The sequence below is a fragment of the Vigna unguiculata genome, chromosome 9 (genome assembly GCF_037176805.1).
Source record: "Vigna unguiculata cultivar grain cowpea cultivar isolate G323 ecotype 2 chromosome 9, ASM3717680v1, whole genome shotgun sequence".
Taxonomy (NCBI): domain Eukaryota; kingdom Viridiplantae; phylum Streptophyta; class Magnoliopsida; order Fabales; family Fabaceae; genus Vigna; species Vigna unguiculata.
Genome location: NC_140800.1, coordinates 30,882,425 through 30,900,421, shown reverse-complemented (window position 1 = coordinate 30,900,421; position 17,997 = coordinate 30,882,425). Strand labels below are relative to the sequence as shown.

Here is a 17,997-nt window from a genome sequence, read left to right as displayed (position 1 = left end):
AACTTTAGAACTTTAGTTAGAGTAAATTTTAATGGACTGATAATATAAAAAACTACCTAGATTGAATGTGAAGATTATATTCTATTTTCAATGAAATAAATATAGAACAGAATTCATGAATGAAGTCGCAACAGACTGACTAAACGTTATCTAAAGTGTATCATTATGGAAAATGAAGTGATGGATAGCATTAAAATAAATAACGGGGTTACTTAAAAGAAATAAAAATTGAAATAAGAGAATCAGCAGAAAGTGGAAACAGAAAGATGGCATCGTCCATTGCTGGTTATCTTGCACTAGCTAGCCAAACGACAAGCACAAGAAAAGATATTTTGTATGGTGTTTGACGGCAACAAAAGGATGCTGTTGAGAAAGTGGATCAGGACAACAAGGGGGTCCCTTTTTGCTATCTCCTACAACTCCATCATTGCGTGTTACACTAAAGCTAATTCTTCGTTTGTTGGGAGAAAAAGCCATTCTCAATTCGTGCCTTAATTTTTTGAGTAAAGTCCATTCCTTTAGTTGTTGTACTGTGAGATGGATGATGGACCAAGAAATATTCAAACTTGAGGTCCCAACAAGCAACCAGTTTGCATTTACGCAGATACTTGGACCTGTCATCCATAGATCCTTTCATGATGTAATCTATCCATAAGTACATCATGTTTGAACTCAATTCAAACACGAGTTTACATTGTGTGGACTTGTGCTCTCTCAGTTCAAAGCGGCAAGAATCTCTCCCACACAAGCTGATTCAATATCTTCGACCCTCTTTTTCACAAACACCATCTTGCTTGACACTTTCAAAGATGCATTCTTTTCATTTTTTCAAACACTAGATACATGAATAAGAATAGAATATACTCATAGGCTACTATAAAGATACAGGTACAGTAATAGAAAATGACTTTTGGTCTAAATAAAAGTAGAACAAGAAGAATTACACATGCATAAGGAACGATGAGAGATTGAAATGAGAATGGATTTGATTTCAGAGCAAACACTTGAGAGGAAATAACCAATTCCATCATTCAAATCATACAAAATCTATACCCAGAACCATAATTTGGCACATCTCTGTCAATCTCACTAAACTAATAAAAGAGCACCCTTGATTAAAAACACAAAAGAACAACAGAGGAAGAGATCATAAAAGCGTAGATCAAGATCAAGAACCCAAAATGAAGTGCCCAATTCCTCTTAAACTTTCCGAAGTAGCTCTCGGGGGGTTCCTGGTAGTGAATCTCGAACTCCTCATCGGCAACACCGTCGTAGTCAGCACCGTTGGCGGCGCCGAGCCTGATCTTGATCTCCCGGAGCTTCTCGGTGGCGAGGCCGAGGGTGAGCTTGTGGCAGCGGCGCTGGTACTTGAAGCCGTTGATGCAGCGGAGGGTCTGCGCGACGGAGACGTAGAAGATGAGGTGGGCGATGGAGAGCAGCGTGATGGGGATCCAGCAGTGGCGGCATTGGAGGCGCGAGGACTGGGACTGGGCGAGGAAGAGGAGAGCGAGGAAGATGAAGAAAATCTGGAAAAGCTTGTGAAGCTCCTTCTTCTGAAGGTCTATGGCCCGTTTCTTCTCCAGGGTCTTCTCGAAGTGAAGCTGGATTATGGTGTTCAGCGCCTGAAACGCTGTTTCTTTTGACACCGGTTGTTGTTGGTGGTTGCTGTGGTGGTGGTTGTGGCTGCTTTCGTAGTCTCCCATGGTTGCTAGCGGAGGAAGAAAAGGTGGGTCTCTCGGTGTTTCTCCCGACAAGAACGTTGGTACATCGTTTGTTGGGAGAGGTTATTATGCTTCCAACCCAAAACCAAAGGGTTAAAAGTTAAAACCTAGTCCTTCTCATTCTCACTCACTGTCACAGTAACTACCACTGTTCTTTGTTGGAACTAACTCTTTTACTTCTGCTCTTTTAAACTTATAACCTTCCTTTATATATTACCAACATAATATACTAAATGCTAACAACATGGTAGCAGTATTTTTTTTTATGTCATTCAATTTTTATAGTATTATTTAGGTGGTATTGTTGGAGATCTCGATACGTTTTTGTACTGGAATTGAAATGTTTGAAGGGTGAGAGGAGTTAGGAATGAACAGTGATGATGACAGTGTTTTTGAAGATGAAAGGTTTTAAGCAGTGAGAGAAGAGGGTAGGTATATGTAGGCATGGCTGCAACTAAGAAAAGATGGTGATGGCTAAATATCCGTGTTGCCCTAGCTACTACACTAACCTCTTTTTTTACCATAACTAATAAAGCTTAGTTTTTTAATTAATGAACTATGTTGCTTCTTAAGGAATTGTTTCCGTGGTCAACGTTTATCTCTTCAAACTTCATATCTGTCACAAATTTGTCACATTTTCAAATTATGAAAGCATCAGATTTATTTCCCAGAGTTTGGTTACGTAAATCAAAATTCTCTCTTTGTCACTTTACATCCTTCAAGTCATTTTTAAGACAAATAAATCAGTTTTATCTTTGAAATTAGAAAATGATGACCTATTTTTAAAAAGTTTCTAAAGGTTTAATGAAAAAAATAAATTGATTTAAAACTAAAAATGCTAACGGTTTAATGATTTTTTTTTATCAATAAATATTGATTGTTAGTATTTTGTAAGTGAAAATAGTTAAATTCATAATATCTCTTACCAAAATATTAGTAAAAAAAGTCAAATCCACTTCCTCCCCCACCTTTTCAAAATGTTTAGTGATAATATCGACCTATGTTCCGACAATAAAAATAAATTTAAGAACTTGTTGATATTTTTTAGTTTTAGGAATTAATGTAACAATATTTTCGTCTTAACTTGTTTTCTGAAATCAAACTGATAATTTTAAAAAATTTAATAAGAGTTCTCAGCGAAGATAAAAAAAAATTAAGGATTTAGTTTTCTATTGGCGTTTATTTTTTTTATTTTTTTTAAAACAGTAAATTTGACTCAATTCTAAAACAGGAGCGAGTTAAAAATAATAATGCAATTTTTTTAGTAAAACAAGTAATGTGATGACTTAATCGTATGAACTAAAAATATTGTAAAGTGAATTTTGAACATAGAAAGATATAAATCTGTACTGGACCAGAGGAGTGATTCGGTTGTAGACTGAGAGGACAAGTGGATTTTGGTATCGGGTCGGGGAGGCACCGACCGAGGGAGAATATTAACTGAATTAAGTTCTGTGTTTGGTGTCGTTTTTAGGAGTTAATGAGGTTGTTATATCCTTAAATATTTTAGGAGTAGAAGATAATTTTGTTTCTGAGAGATGTTGTTATTTTTAAGAAATATTTTAGAATTAGATAAGGGGTTTTCTTTTAGTTATTATTTGATGAATCTTGGGGATCAATATTTTGTAACTAACTATGATATAAATAAGAGAATTACTCCCATAGTCAAGGGACAGAGATTTTTTGACCTAAGCAAGTCTTAAGCTATGGTTAAAAATATTTCTTTCCTTTTGTTTTTGGTTAAGAATTATCTGGCACTTTTCTTGACCAGAACATTGGCGCCCACCGTGGGGCTCGGTAAAACTCGATCCCAACTCCACCAAATTTCAATAAGAAACGCTACAACAAAAAATAGAGATGAATCACGCAAGAAGGCAGAAGAAGATCTACGACTCTTAAGGGAAGAAACACTAAAGAAAGGGAGATACTTCGGAAGGAGACCGAGGATACCCATCATCGGCTGGAGGAAGCCCTTCGTCATCAAGAGCAATTGAAAAAACTCAATGAAAGCATGCAGTAGCAGATTACGCCTCTGCAATACTCACAAGAAACTTTTGACATATGCAAATCATGAGAAGATGATCGATCTATGCTCAGTCTCTACTTACAGATCAACAATTATTCATTGCGATTGAAGCTTACGCTTCTCGATACAGGTACGAAAAAACCCAAAGTTCCAAGTATGTTGCTATTTTTTGATATAAAAAAAAAATTGACAAAGATTACAAACCAGAAAATCTAAACAATTTCCTGATCACAGTCATAAATCATTCTACTCTTCTTATATTATGTAGGGGTCACAAGTATAAATTTAATAGTTTTACAAATTTGATTAAATGATTTCTTTAGGGCACTAAAAATAAAAAGCTAGAATGATTAATTTAAAAAAAAATATTATTTTTGTAATTTATAAAATATACATTGTTATGTTGTTTTTACTTAAATATATTGTCGGATAATGTAATCTTAATTATGTGTACAGGAATAATAAATTGATTTGCTAAAAGATAATAAAATATATTTATATAAAAGAATTATTATTATCGATTGTACCTTTTATTTTTTACCATTTTATTAGAAAAAGAGTAAAATAGTGAAATTAATGAATAATACAAGTTTTATGAATTAATTACTCGTCGTCCTTTTCAATGCATAAAACTAAATGACTTTTACATTAAAGTTTGCCTTTGAAATATTAAATGAAATGTGTTGTGTTATTTATATTAAAATGTATGATTCTCATTAATATTTTATTTAATATTATTAAATAAATAACTTTTAGTGTGAAGTATTTTATATTTAGAGGAGTTTTAAGAAAATATTCTTAACAATTTAGGAAGATTTAATCTACCGTAAAGTTGTTTCAAAATATCAATATAATTATTTTATATGATGCTAGAATTATAAAATAAGATTGTTTAAATATATAAACTAAGTTTTTGATACATATGTTAAAATGTGAGTATTATAGTAAATATTACTAGTTATCTTTAAAATGAATTTATTGTTACTAGATATAGATGTGTTCTGGTGTTACTTTATTTAAATAACAAACATAATTATTTTATAATAGTATGTTATTTTAATCAGCTTAAATTTTTTGATGATATCTTATAATTCACTATTTATTTGGTATGATTTTTATAAGTGAAAATTATTTAATTAAAATTAAGAAATTTATAAAATGTTTTATATATAAATATTACAATTCTCATATATATACATGGGATGTTATGTGAATTATTAACGGGAATTTCGTAGATATATTAAAAGTTTATTCATCATGTTTAAATCAATAAAGATTGGCTTCATTGGAAATAAGATGAAAGAGCCTATGTGCTTGAGGTTAAAAGAACCTATGTGTTCTATTCCGAGTTTATACACTCGATGTAAAATTCCGAGTTTATACACTCGATGTAAAATTCCGAGTTTATACACTCGATGTAAAATTCCGAGTTTATACACTCGATGATAAAATTCCGAGTTTATACACTCGATGTAAAATTCCGAGTTTATACACTCGATGTAAAATTCCGAGTTTATACACTCGATGTAAAATTCCGAGTTTATACACTCGATGTAAAATTCCGAGTTTATACACTCGATGATAAAATTCCGAGTTTATACACTCGATGTAAAATTCCGAGTTTATACACTCGATGTAAAATTCCGAGTTTATACACTCGATGTAAAATTCCGAGTTTATACACTCGATGATAAAATTCCGAGTTTATACACTCGATGTAAAATTCCGAGTTTATACACTCGATGTAAAATTCCGAGTTTATACACTCGATGTAAAATTCCGAGTTTATACACTCGATGTAAAATTCCGAGTTTATACACTCGATGTAAAATTCCGAGTTTATACACTCGATGTAAAATTCCGAGTTTATACACTCGATGTAAAATTCCGAGTTTATACACTCGATGATAAAATTCCGAGTTTATACATTCGATGATAAAATTACGAGTTTATACACTCGAGGCTAAAAGAAGTTTTCATTTTGGTGTTGGCAGGATTGAGAGCTCGGGTCATGAGCGAGATAGAGAGCTCGGTTTATAAACGAGTTATTATTTTCTTTGGAGTTTTGATATTTGCAGGATTGAGAGCTCGGTTTATAAACGAGTTATTATTTTCTTTGGAGTTTTGGGTGTTTGCAGGAGTGAGAGCTCGGTTTATAAACGAGTTATTATTTTCTTTGGAGTTTTGGTGTTTGCAGGAGTGAGAGCTCGGTTTATAAACGAGTTATTATTTTCTTTGGAGTTTTGATATTTGCAGGATTGAGAGCTCGGTTTATAAATGAGTTATTATTTTCTTTGGAGTTTTGGGTGTTTGCAGGAGTGAGAGCTCGGTTTATAAACGAGTTATTATTTTCTTTGGAGTTTTGGTGTTTGCAGGAGTGAGAGCTCGGTTTATAAACGAGTCATTATTTGCTTTGAAGTTTTGATATTTGCAGGAGTGAGAGCTCGGTTTATAAACGGTTGATTAAAGTAATTTAAAAGGTTGAAATTGTGGAGCGTGAAGATAGGGAGTAAAGATGATTTTACGGAAAGTGGTGAGGAGTAGTTATTGACAAGACAAATTCTGCTCGCCTCGTTTTGAAGACGAGACCGTGCAAAATTTGGAGAGCTATGTACTGGACCAGAGGAGTGATTCGGTTGTAGACTGAGAGGACAAGTGGATTTTGGTATCAGGTCGGGGAGGCACCGACCGAGGGAGAATATTAACTGAATTAAGTTCTGTGTTTGGTGTCGTTTTTAGGAGTTAATGAGGTTGTTATATCCTTAAATATTTTAGGAGTAGAAGATAATTTTGTTTCTGAGAGATGTTGTTATTTTTAAGAAATATTTTAGAATTAGATAAGGGGTTTTCTTTTAGTTATTATTTGATGAATCTTGGGATCAATATTTTGTAACTAACTATGATATAAATAAGAGAATTACTCCCATAGTTAAGGGACAGAGATTTTTTGACCTAAGCAAGTCTTAAGCTATGGTTAAAAATATTTCTTTCCTTTTGTTTTTGGTTAAGAATTATCTGGCACTTTTCTTGACCAGAACAAAATCATACATTAATTATATAATGAAGAGATTAACATGTAGTTACATTTTATTTAAAAATTAATTCTAAGTAAAACAGTTTCATGTTTTCTTTTAATTTTATATTTTTTTAGTATTTAATACAAAAAATAATCTTTAATAACATAAAATATTTTCTTTATCTAACAAGTATTTAAAAAATGTTATTAAAATATTAAAATATTAAATTGTTCATGAATTACTACACAATAATGATTCATATATAAGAAGACAAGGAAACTTTAGAGTTTTGTGTTTCAAACTCAGAAATTTCTCCCAGAGAGGAGAAACTGGTCTCTAAACAGAGTTATTTCTACAATGAATGATGATAAATTATTGTCGTACCATAAATTCATAAGTAATAATAGAGGACTGTTTTATTGACTTAATATACTCTATTTAAAAATATTAATTTATGTCAGAGTTATTTTTATACTTTATTATAATTATGGCAGACAATATCTTCATTTTAAATACTGTAACTTTTTCATGCTTTTTATTTTTCCAAATATATACTTCATCTTCAACAATCCACTCGCATTAATTAAGTCGATAACGATAGAAGACGATGGAGGGCCCACGAGAAGGGGACCCAGACAAAATGCATATAGGCCCACAAACATGAAGTTGAAAAGTGTAACCCAATGGAATTTGGGCTCAACAATTCCAAATTGGGTTGTATGTTTTCTTAATGTTACTTTTAAACCTTTTTAATACACACACACACTTTAGTACAATTATGCCACTTAAGTATTAAATCTTGTGTTAATCGGGTTTTCCATACATGGTAAACATGTAACTTAGTTCTCTCAAATTTTAATTGCATATGAGATAACACAATAGTATAATTTTAGTCCTTTTATAAACTAAACATGCATGATGGGAATGGGTCTACCATGCCAACATAAGACAAGTCATTATATTTATGAATTTTTATTTTTATATAAAGTTTTATTCAATTTATCTGGCTTCCCAACTGGTTTTTACCATAGACAATTTCGGGCATAAATTAATGGAGGACCAAATATTTTTTTAATTTTAACAATTTAAAATCCCTTCTTTAAATGATTGTGCCAATAATGATATGTATACACATTGACATGATTTAATTGGCACCATGGTTCTTTTACTTTTTGTTTCATAATATACATATAGACATTAAGGCCAAAAGTTCTCAGAATATATATATATATATATATATATATATATATATATATATATATATATATATATATATATATATATATATATATATATATATATATATATATATATATATATATATATATATATATATAACCAAAGAGAGCATCATTACAAGAGAAAAATATGAGAAATCTTTGTGTATCTAAAGGTTGTACAATTCAATCACTTCATTCAAGCACACTATGTAAAAGAATGGAGAAAAGGGAGTATCATAAATTGCTAGAATTTATTTATATTTTACACTATTTTATGAAATATCTTATTTCTAAAACTTATACAAAATTCTTCTTATTATATTAACTCACTACATTTAAATTCATGACTCTTTTTTCTATTCAAAGTTACCAAATATCATTCTTACAAATCTTGATGATTTATCTTTTATGTTTTCTAAATGTATGAGAAACATTCTTTCGGGGTAGTGTAAATTTCAAATCGTTCGAAAATTTTAAGAGAAAACAAAGAAGCGTAACAGAAAATTATAGTTTTATATATTTTAAATGACGAATATTGTTTTAAAATAGTTACTGAGAACAAAAGTTAATAAAAGCTTAGTCAAATAAATCACTAATAAAATGGAACGAAACTAATTCTTTCAAATCAAATTGTAAGAATTAAATAATGTAAAGTATAATGTAAAATAGTACCTCTCATGAAAAAATTATTAAAAATTAGAGGTAATAATTATAAGGCCAATTAATTTCTCTGTCCTTTATTTTAAGAGCTATCTCGTCTAGTGGGCCTAAGAGCTGGTCCAATAAGGAAGATTCAGACCTAACATACCTTAACCCTAACCATACTGCTCATTTTCAAAAAAAAAAAAACAGATCCTCTTCTCTTAGAGCTGTTGCCGCCTCTGCTAGGGTTCCGAAGTGTACTCAGTTTCACGTTCAGCTTGATCCCGTTTTGGCTCATGTAAGTATTCCCAACCCATACTTCTCAATCTCTGGTCCTATTTCCGTGGGTAGTGTTAGAGCTCTGGTATTAAACACCCTCTGTTCACTTTTCCAGCTCTGTAATCTTCTCCTAAAGTTGTGGTACTCCGTTGTTCGGTGTCGAGGCCTTAAAACTAGCTCGTTCTAAGTAAGGGAAGCTAGAACCTCCTTGTCTGGTATGATTGTGACTTGTACCATTTTAGTTTCATTGTTTCTCGAGTTTGTATGCTGTCATGGATGCCTGGACTGTCTGGATTTTTCTGTTTGGTATGTGTATGTGTGATGTAGGCGTGAACAGTGGCGAACACTAATAATCTCGCCCAAGTGAGCTTGCCTCGCCTAGGTGAGATGAGCAAAGGCTCGCCCAGGGCTTTCTACGCGAGTTGTCGCTCAGGCGACCAAACCCTCGTTTTGAGCGAGCAGATGTCTCGCTTAGGCAGAGGGGGTCTCGCCTAAGCGAGATTGCGTAGGTGATGAAGGATTATCTTGTTCCTTTTTAAGATTATTGAATATGGTGTGAGTTGATTAAGAAAACCAAGGAAATCCCCACTGGACATTAAGATAGCAAGCTATCTAGATGTGAAGGTTCCTTTCCAAGGTTCTAGAGAGGAGGAGAATGGATTGATGGGGAGTAAGAAATCAAAAGGAAAAACATATAATAGAAACAATATAAACCAAGAAGAGTAAAGAAACATAAAATGAAAAGCAAGGGAAATGGGAGGAATGGAGGATTCACGCCACTACAAGGCTAGGCTAGAAGAAGCCATGGCAACCTTGAAGATGAGTGGTGTATGCCGCCACTTGCCAAGGCAAGATAAGGCTTGAAAGAACTCCACTCCCTAAGGAGGAATGCTCTCACAAAAGGTTGAAACACAAAGTGTATAATTTCTCCAAAATGTTCAACCCTTGTACAAGTGTTAGAGGTCCCCTTAAATAGACAAGTCTAGGGGCCCCTTAGCAAAACAACTAAGTTAAAGGATTACAAAAGAAACCTAGCATGTTCTAGAAAGTAGGTCATCCTAGGGTGCACATGGGTGAATTTTCGTCCAAGCCATCTAGGTGGCAAGTCTTCATGGCCAAGGCTCCCAAAGGAAGGTTCTAGAACATTCTAGAAGACTTGGTGTCCAAGGCATGTGGGCCTCCTCTTTCTAGATGCTTCTAGAAAGTCTTATTCCTTCTCTCTCTTCCTTAGGACGCCAAGTGTCTCCTATGTGGTCCTCCTCCTTTCTTATTCCTACAAAAGCAATTTAAGGATTAGCATGTTGGTTTAAGGTTAAGCTAATCTTTTGAGTCAACAAGTCAACCCAAAGTCAAGGTCAACAAGTCAACTCAAAAATAGTCAACCAAGCCAACTTAAAGGAATTTTAAACTAAAGAAAATAAAAGCAAAGGAAGGGATCAAGGAACTCCCTTTCTTCTAAGCATGTGCCATGGGCCATCATCCTTGGTAGTGATCAATCCTTTATCATTCTCCCCTTGTTGGAGAGAATTTGACCTCAAATTCTTGAAGTCTTTGTTGATGGAGCTTGACTTGAGTTTATGAGAACTTTCTTCATCTTTAATGATTTGATCCCTAGTCTTGGAGATGCCCTCTTTCTTTTTAATGTCACTCTCCTTTTCTTGCTTGTGTTTTTGTTCATCTCTCTTTGTTTGGGAAGAGAATGAAGAGTGGTGTTGCACCTCTTGCTTTGAAAAACTCTTTTTGTAGGCAAGTAACTCCTTGGTGAAAGCTTGCCCCTTTTCTTTTTCTTTTTCATCTTTTATTTTATTTTTGTCCTCATTTTCTTGTGGAGGTGGGAGAGGTAGGATTGTGAACTTCTTTCCTAGGGAGGAGAAAACATAAGTGTTTGCATGGCCATCATAAACAACTTTTCTATCAAATTGCCATGGCCTACCTAGCAAAATATGGTTGGCTTCCATAGGCACAATGTCACATAATACCTCATCCTTAAAATTGCCAATTGAAAAGTTAATGAGGACTTGTTTAGTTACTTTTATTTCTTCTTCCTTAAGCCATGATAGGTTGTAGGGTTTGACATGAGGAATTGTTTTCAAGCCAAACTTGTCCACCACCCTTGGGCTAGCCATATTTACACAACTTCCACTATCTATGATGAAGTGACATATCTTGTCATTGATAAGGCACCCTCCATGAAAAAGGTTTTGTCTTTGAGAAGGATCAAGTTCTTTGGGAACTTGCCCTAGTTGGCGCCTTACCATTAACAATCCACTTTCAAAGGGTTTAGTCCTTTCAATTGAAGAAGTGTGGGAAGAAGTATTTTGGGGAAAAGGGGAAGAAAAATGTTCACTCTCATCATCACTCTTCTTTAAGATCATTGTCTTCTTGATTGGGCAATTCAAAGCAATGTGTTTATACCCCAAACATTTAAAACATTTAATGGAACTTGATCTTTGAGAAGTGGAATGGTGAGTGTGACCACTTGGTAACTTATTTTTACTTGATGGTGCTTGGTGAGACTTAGAAGGAAATTTATCATGTTTCTCTTTAGCTTTTCCCTTCCATGAGTGACTATAGTAGTGGTTGGGTGAGTAACTCTTCCTTGCCCTATTCTTTCTTTTCAAATGAGTTTCAATCCTAAGAGCAAGTGTGAAAACATTTTGAAGAGTGGAGTACTCATACAACTCTACTTGGTCTTGTATGTCTCTCCTAAGACCATTCACAAACCTTTTCATTTTTTCTTTGTTAGTTTCTCTTATTCCAACCCTAAACATTTGAGACTCTAATTCTTTAAAGTACTCACTCACACACATAGAACCTTGGTGAAGCCTTTGGAGCTTCAAAAGAAGTTCCTTCCTATAGGAGGGAGGAACAAATCTAGCGCGCATAAGAGTTTTAATGTCCATCCAAGAAGCCGCGGGTGGCCCTTGGTCATAATTTTTACAAACTTTATGCCACCAAGTTTTGGCATACTCAAAAAATCCTAACATTACTAGATCAACTTGTGTTTGATCCTTTACATGATTTTCATTAAAAATTTGATCAACTTTAGCTTCCCAATCAAGGAAGATTTTGGGATCACTTCCTCCATAGAACTTAGGAATCTTTGGAGTTTGCTTCTCTTGTGATGGGTTGCGCCTAAAATGCCCTCTTTTCCTAGCCCCTCTTTCTTGCTCTTTAGCTTCAAGCCTTTGAATGTGCTCTTGGATTCTTAGGTCACTTTGCTCCTTGTCTTTTCTCAATTGTTCAAAGGCCTCCTTCCTAGACAACTCCAAATCCCGAAGCAATCTCATCAATGTATTGTTTTTGTTTGGTGTAGATGCATTTGATGAACTTGCCATGATTCCTACAACAAAAACACTCAAATCCGAGACAAAATAAATGAATTAGGGGTTAGACAACATGAAAACCGAGACCAATTCTAACCCAAAATGTGACCCAAGTGTTTACATCACTCTCCCAAAGTAACAAGGCAAGGCTACACTCAAAGCTCCTCCAAGGAGTGAAATGCTTTCAAAGTTTTTGGAAACCTTTTCAAGACAAGTTCAAGTGGCTTGGCCACTACACTCAAAAGAAAGCAAAGGAAGAAAACTACTAAGACAAAACAAAGAACCTAAAGACAAGCAATAAAAGTACTTAAGCCAAGAAAGCTAAACTCTAAGGAAAGGATATCAAGGTGACAAAACTTTAAATCAAAACAAGCAAGAAAAGCACATGAAAAGACTCTATTGGAAAAATACTTGAACTATGCATCACCAAGTCTCAAATCGTGCATACACCAAGAAAGATCATAACCAAGTTTTAAGCATGAAACTAATTAGCCAATATCACCCAACACCCAAATATGAAAACTAGTACCATAACACTTAGTAGAAACACAATTTTGGTTCATCAAAGAGCCATATTTCTCTCGGTAAGATTGTAAAAGTGTACCAAAATTTTTCTTCTTTCTAAAACTAGTTTCACAAAATGATGAGAAAGGTGTTTTGGGTGGCTTGGACACTTAGTTCCCAAATTTTTAGGCCAAAAATCAAGTTCAAGGTGCATACATCAAACAAGACATAAGGTGAATGCAATAATCAAATACTTAGAATAACAAGAACAAGAAAACTTCAAGCTAACATATGACATATGACTCAAGCAAAAGTTAGGCACATTTAAAGACTCAAACATGTAGCTATCATGCATTTAAACTTTTGGAAATGAAGGTCAATGATTAAGCACACAAAGACATGTTATCCAACAACATTTAGGAGTAAGAAGAGTAACAAAAACAGTAGCCAAAACTGCCCAACATAACCTGAAAAACGTTGATTCGCGGTGATCTTGGCAGCTCTGACCTTTGCTTACTATTTTAATCATAACTCTCTCCACAGAACTCCAAATGCATTGGTTCTTTTTTTGTTAAAAACTAGACTAACAGAGCTTTCTTTTGACATCAAGAACGTAATTTTTGGACAACTGAGCAGGTGCAGTTTAATCTTTTAAAATCGTGAACAGTTTCTGCCAACATTGTTTTTATGTGGACCATTCAAAGATAGCTACACAAGACAAGGTTAGAACATGAAAACACCATATTCAAGGACAACCAAAGCTCTAGATACCAAATGATGAAGGATTATCTTGTTCCTTTTTAAGATTATTGAATATGGTGTGAGTTGATTAAGAAAACCAAGGAAATCCCCACTGGACATTAAGATAGCAAGCTATCTAGATGTGAAGGTTCCTTTCCAAGGTTCTAGAGAGGAGGAGAATGGATTGATGAGGAGTAAGAAATCAAAAGGAAAAACATATAATAGAAACAATATAAACCAAGAAGAGTAAAGAAACATAAAATGAAAAGCAAGGGAAATGGGAGGAATGGAGGATTCACGCCACTACAAGGCTAGGCTAGAAGAAGCCATGGCAACCTTGAAGATGAGTGGTGTATGCCGCCACTTGCCAAGGCAAGATAAGGCTTGAAAGAACTCCACTCCCTAAGGAGGAATGCTCTCACAAAAGGTTGAAACACAAAGTGTATAATTTCTCCAAAATGTTCAACCCTTGTACAAGTGTTAGAGGTCCCCTTAAATAGACAAGTCTAGGGGCCCCTTAGCAAAACAACTAAGTTAAAGGATTACAAAAGAAACCTAGCATGTTCTAGAAAGTAGGTCATCCTAGGGTGCACATGGGTGAATTTTCGTCCAAGCCATCTAGGTGGCAAGTCTTCATGGCCAAGGCTCCCAAAGGAAGGTTCTAGAACATTCTAGAAGACTTGGTGTCCAAGGCATGTGGGCCTCCTCTTTCTAGATGCTTCTAGAAAGTCTTATTCCTTCTCTCTCTTCCTTAGGACGCCAAGTGTCTCCTATGTGGTCCTCCTCCTTTCTTATTCCTACAAAAGCAATTTAAGGATTAGCATGTTGGTTTAAGGTTAAGCTAATCTTTTGAGTCAACAAGTCAACCCAAAGTCAAGGTCAACAAGTCAACTCAAAAATAGTCAACCAAGCCAACTTAAAGGAATTTTAAACTAAAGAAAATAAAAGCAAAGGAAGGGATCAAGGAACTCCCTTTCTTCTAAGCATGTGCCATGGGCCATCATCCTTGGTAAGTCAACTCAAAAATAGTCAACCAAGCCAATTTAAAGGAATTTTAAACTAAAGAAAATAAAAGCAAAGGAAGGGATCAAGGAACTCCCTTTCTTCTAAGCATGTGCCATGGGCCATCATCCTTGGTAGTGATCAATCCTTTATCAGTAGGAGCTACTATTCTCCTTGTCGAGCTCTCACCTAGACGAAGAGGAGCTTGCCTGAGCGAGAGTCCTTCTCGCTTGAGCGAGACCCTCCAGCCTGAGCGAAAAGCTAGGCGAGAATGCGTCCCAAGTTGGTTTCCCTCTGTGCTTGGATGTTTAGCTAATGCTTGTTTGAGTTATTGTATGATGGCTTAATGGGAACGATTATGCATGATTGGGAGAGGATTATATGTGGGGAATTGTGAGTTTGGCATGATCTTTATATGAATTATACATGAGAGGTTGGATATATATATATATATATATATATATATATATATATATATATATATATATATATGTACGTGGTCACAAATTTGACATGAGCAACAATGGACATGATGGTTGGTAATCCAGTGGCATGGTTTTGGTATGAGAAGAAGCACTTTACTCACGGTTGGGAATAATGAGTTGGTATTTATTCAACATATGATTAATGAAGGTTGGTTATGAATGTTGGTATGAGGTTCCTATGCATGATATATGTATCTATTGTTTGGTTGTTTGTATATGTTTGATATGTGGTCAGTACGTAATTCCTTGGGATCTCTAGGTGAGATCTTCAGGGTCGTGCTTCAGTGGTCGGGACGTAATTCCATGGCCCCTGTTAGTGGGTGTCCATGGTGGTGCCTCATCTATATAACTTAGTAAAGATTCAAGGTAAGGATTGCATCCTGACACTTTAAGGAGTCAGTTAGTCTCACTTAGAGCGGACTGACTCCTGTGGTGAGAGTAACAGGAGGCATGAAACTCATTAAGGGCTAACCTTGTGTGTGAGGGAATTGATTCATTGTAACACTTGTAACACATAGCTCGGGGGTGAGCAGCTCGAGGGTGAGCAGAGGTATCCACCACAAGTGCAAGCATCTGCTGAATCCGACTAGGTTATATGTATCCGGATGAGTCGAGTCGAGTCTTAGTGTATTGTTTGGAAGGTCATAACATGTTTGGGTGATGTATGTATAATTGACTGGGACAATATATCTGATTGCATGATAAAATCGCTTTTGGCTCTAGCTTACCATTTTGTTGTTGTTGTGTGTTCTGCTGTGTGGTACTCTCTTTTGCGATGATCATCAACTTGTTGATGTGAGCAGATGCGAGAAACACCCGTGGTCAATAGGAAGGTGATGGTTCCGCTGCTTAGCCTTTAGACTGACTTCTGCTTTTGGGCTTTTCATTTATGGCTAATGTCCGTGTATTGCTTTCTCTGGGAATTTGTTTAAGTCATTATCACTTTCTTACTTTACTTTATACCTGATATCGTGGTGTGCCTCTTTCATTCGTCCTTTAAGTATTTGAGATATCTGTAGGAGTGACGCCATACTCTTTTATTCTCGCTTCTTATATTATATTGTGTGACATATCCTTTATTTAACTTTATTAAATAAATTGGGTGTTACAATAATAAAATGGATTATAGTGTGACGTGTGAATTAAGTGACTCACTCGATCATATTTATCAACATAAATTAAGAGATGCACAAGATTGATTGGATTAAAAAAAATTAAAATCAATGAATCACACCTATTAATGATTTTTGTATGTTCATTCGGAACTTATGAATTTAAACTCAACATGAATTTTTGTTAAAACCGTTGGTAAATTTAAATTTATCGACCGATTTTACTTTGTTGTTGATAATATTTTTTTTTGTAATTTAAAATTTTTAGTAATTAATATTTTCATCGACAATTTATTTGATAATTAATTCTAAAAAAATGATAAATACATACGGAATTTAGTCCATATATAAATTAAACTTTACATAGAGATATTATTTACATATTAGTATGCATATGTAAAATAAAGTTACATACAAATTATCTGGCATGTAATAAAGGGATATTTTGTGAAGGACATGTACAAAATTTAGTCCATATATAAATTAAACTTTGCATACAGTTATTATCTATAGATTAGTATTATGTGTAAAATAAAGTTACATACAAATTCTTCGGTATGTAATAGAGGATATTATGTGAAGATATATACCCTATGCAATGTTGTATGTATTCGTGGGCTAATAAAGACATGCATTACATTGCATGAGTTTTATATACAAGTTTTAAATAATTTCAATATTAGAAAATTAAATTTTAAAAACATCCTCCTTAGGCACTAAAATTTAATTTTGATTATAAGTTGTCAATACTTATTTTTTATAATAGATCAAATATTGTTACTTTTCATTTGGATTTTATATTGTTTATAATTTTAATTTGGATTAAGTGAACTGTTGGTATCAAATTTTAGTTTCAATGATATGTTGGTAAAAAATTATTTCGTTTAATTTAAATTTCGATACAATTGGCTGGTAATATAAAAAAATTGGAAATAAAAAAAATAATTTTTAATTTAAAAATTACATTACACACAGATTTAGATACAAAATAATTTATATATAATTCATCTAACATTATTTATAAATTATTTTGTATATAACTCACCCAACATTATCTACCGAATATTCTGTATGTAACTCACCTGACCTTACATGCATATTCTTATGTAATTCACACATATATGAATTTATCGTGTTATTTACGGATTATTGTGTACATAGGGATTATTTCCTGTGTAAATTTTAATGGATGAAATTCGTATACAATATTACCTCTAAATATTTTTTCACATGTAAATTTATCGACACCTGTTTTACATACGACTTTTTTTACATATATAATTTGTGAATAATATTCGATTACATTGTGGAACAATTTTTTTTTTTCAGATGTCAATTCTCCTATTCATATTCTAGTATCTTTTAACTCAACTTTCAAGAAGAATTATAAAAAAAAAATTGTTTATGAGGTGAAATAAACAATAAAATAAATAAATTATATTTTATGGATGCATCAAATTACTTATTATTAAAATTAAAATATATGATACTAATCCTATCATATATATATATATATATATATATATATATATATATATATATATATAACCGCGGTAGTTGTCCTTAATTTAAACACAAGATAATAAACTAAAATAACATTTAAACTAGAATTATTGTGATCCCTAATGTAAGTGAGAGTAGATGTTGGCCTTTACTAGAGCTAGAATTGGTGTAGAACAATAATTCTAAAAAGTACAAATATTTGTGATATCTCAAAATTTACTCCACTGGGTGTAATAGTTGGAGTTAACAAGATGATGACGCCAAGGAAATTCAGTGAATAGTAGAATGTAGTCTTCGCCATAAATTCCTAACCACATCATTCACCCAAGAAAAGCTTCGAATTAAAAGGGATAAAATATGTGAAGAGAACAGTGAAATGGTAAAGAAAATGAAGAAAGAATTGTAAAAAACACCATAAC

The 17,997-nt window shown here is 33.6% G+C and overlaps 1 protein-coding gene across 1 annotated transcript; it reads right to left on the bottom strand.

The window, feature by feature from the left end:
• Positions 1–963: 963 nt before the first annotated feature.
• LOC114162325 (uncharacterized) lies at positions 964–2,119 on the bottom strand. Its single transcript, XM_028046176.2, has one exon. It carries the CDS (start codon positions 1,701–1,703, stop codon positions 1,116–1,118), a length of 588 nt encoding a protein of 195 aa, XP_027901977.1. The 5' UTR covers positions 1,704–2,119; the 3' UTR covers positions 964–1,115.
• Between the last annotated feature and the right edge of the window lie 15,878 nt (positions 2,120–17,997).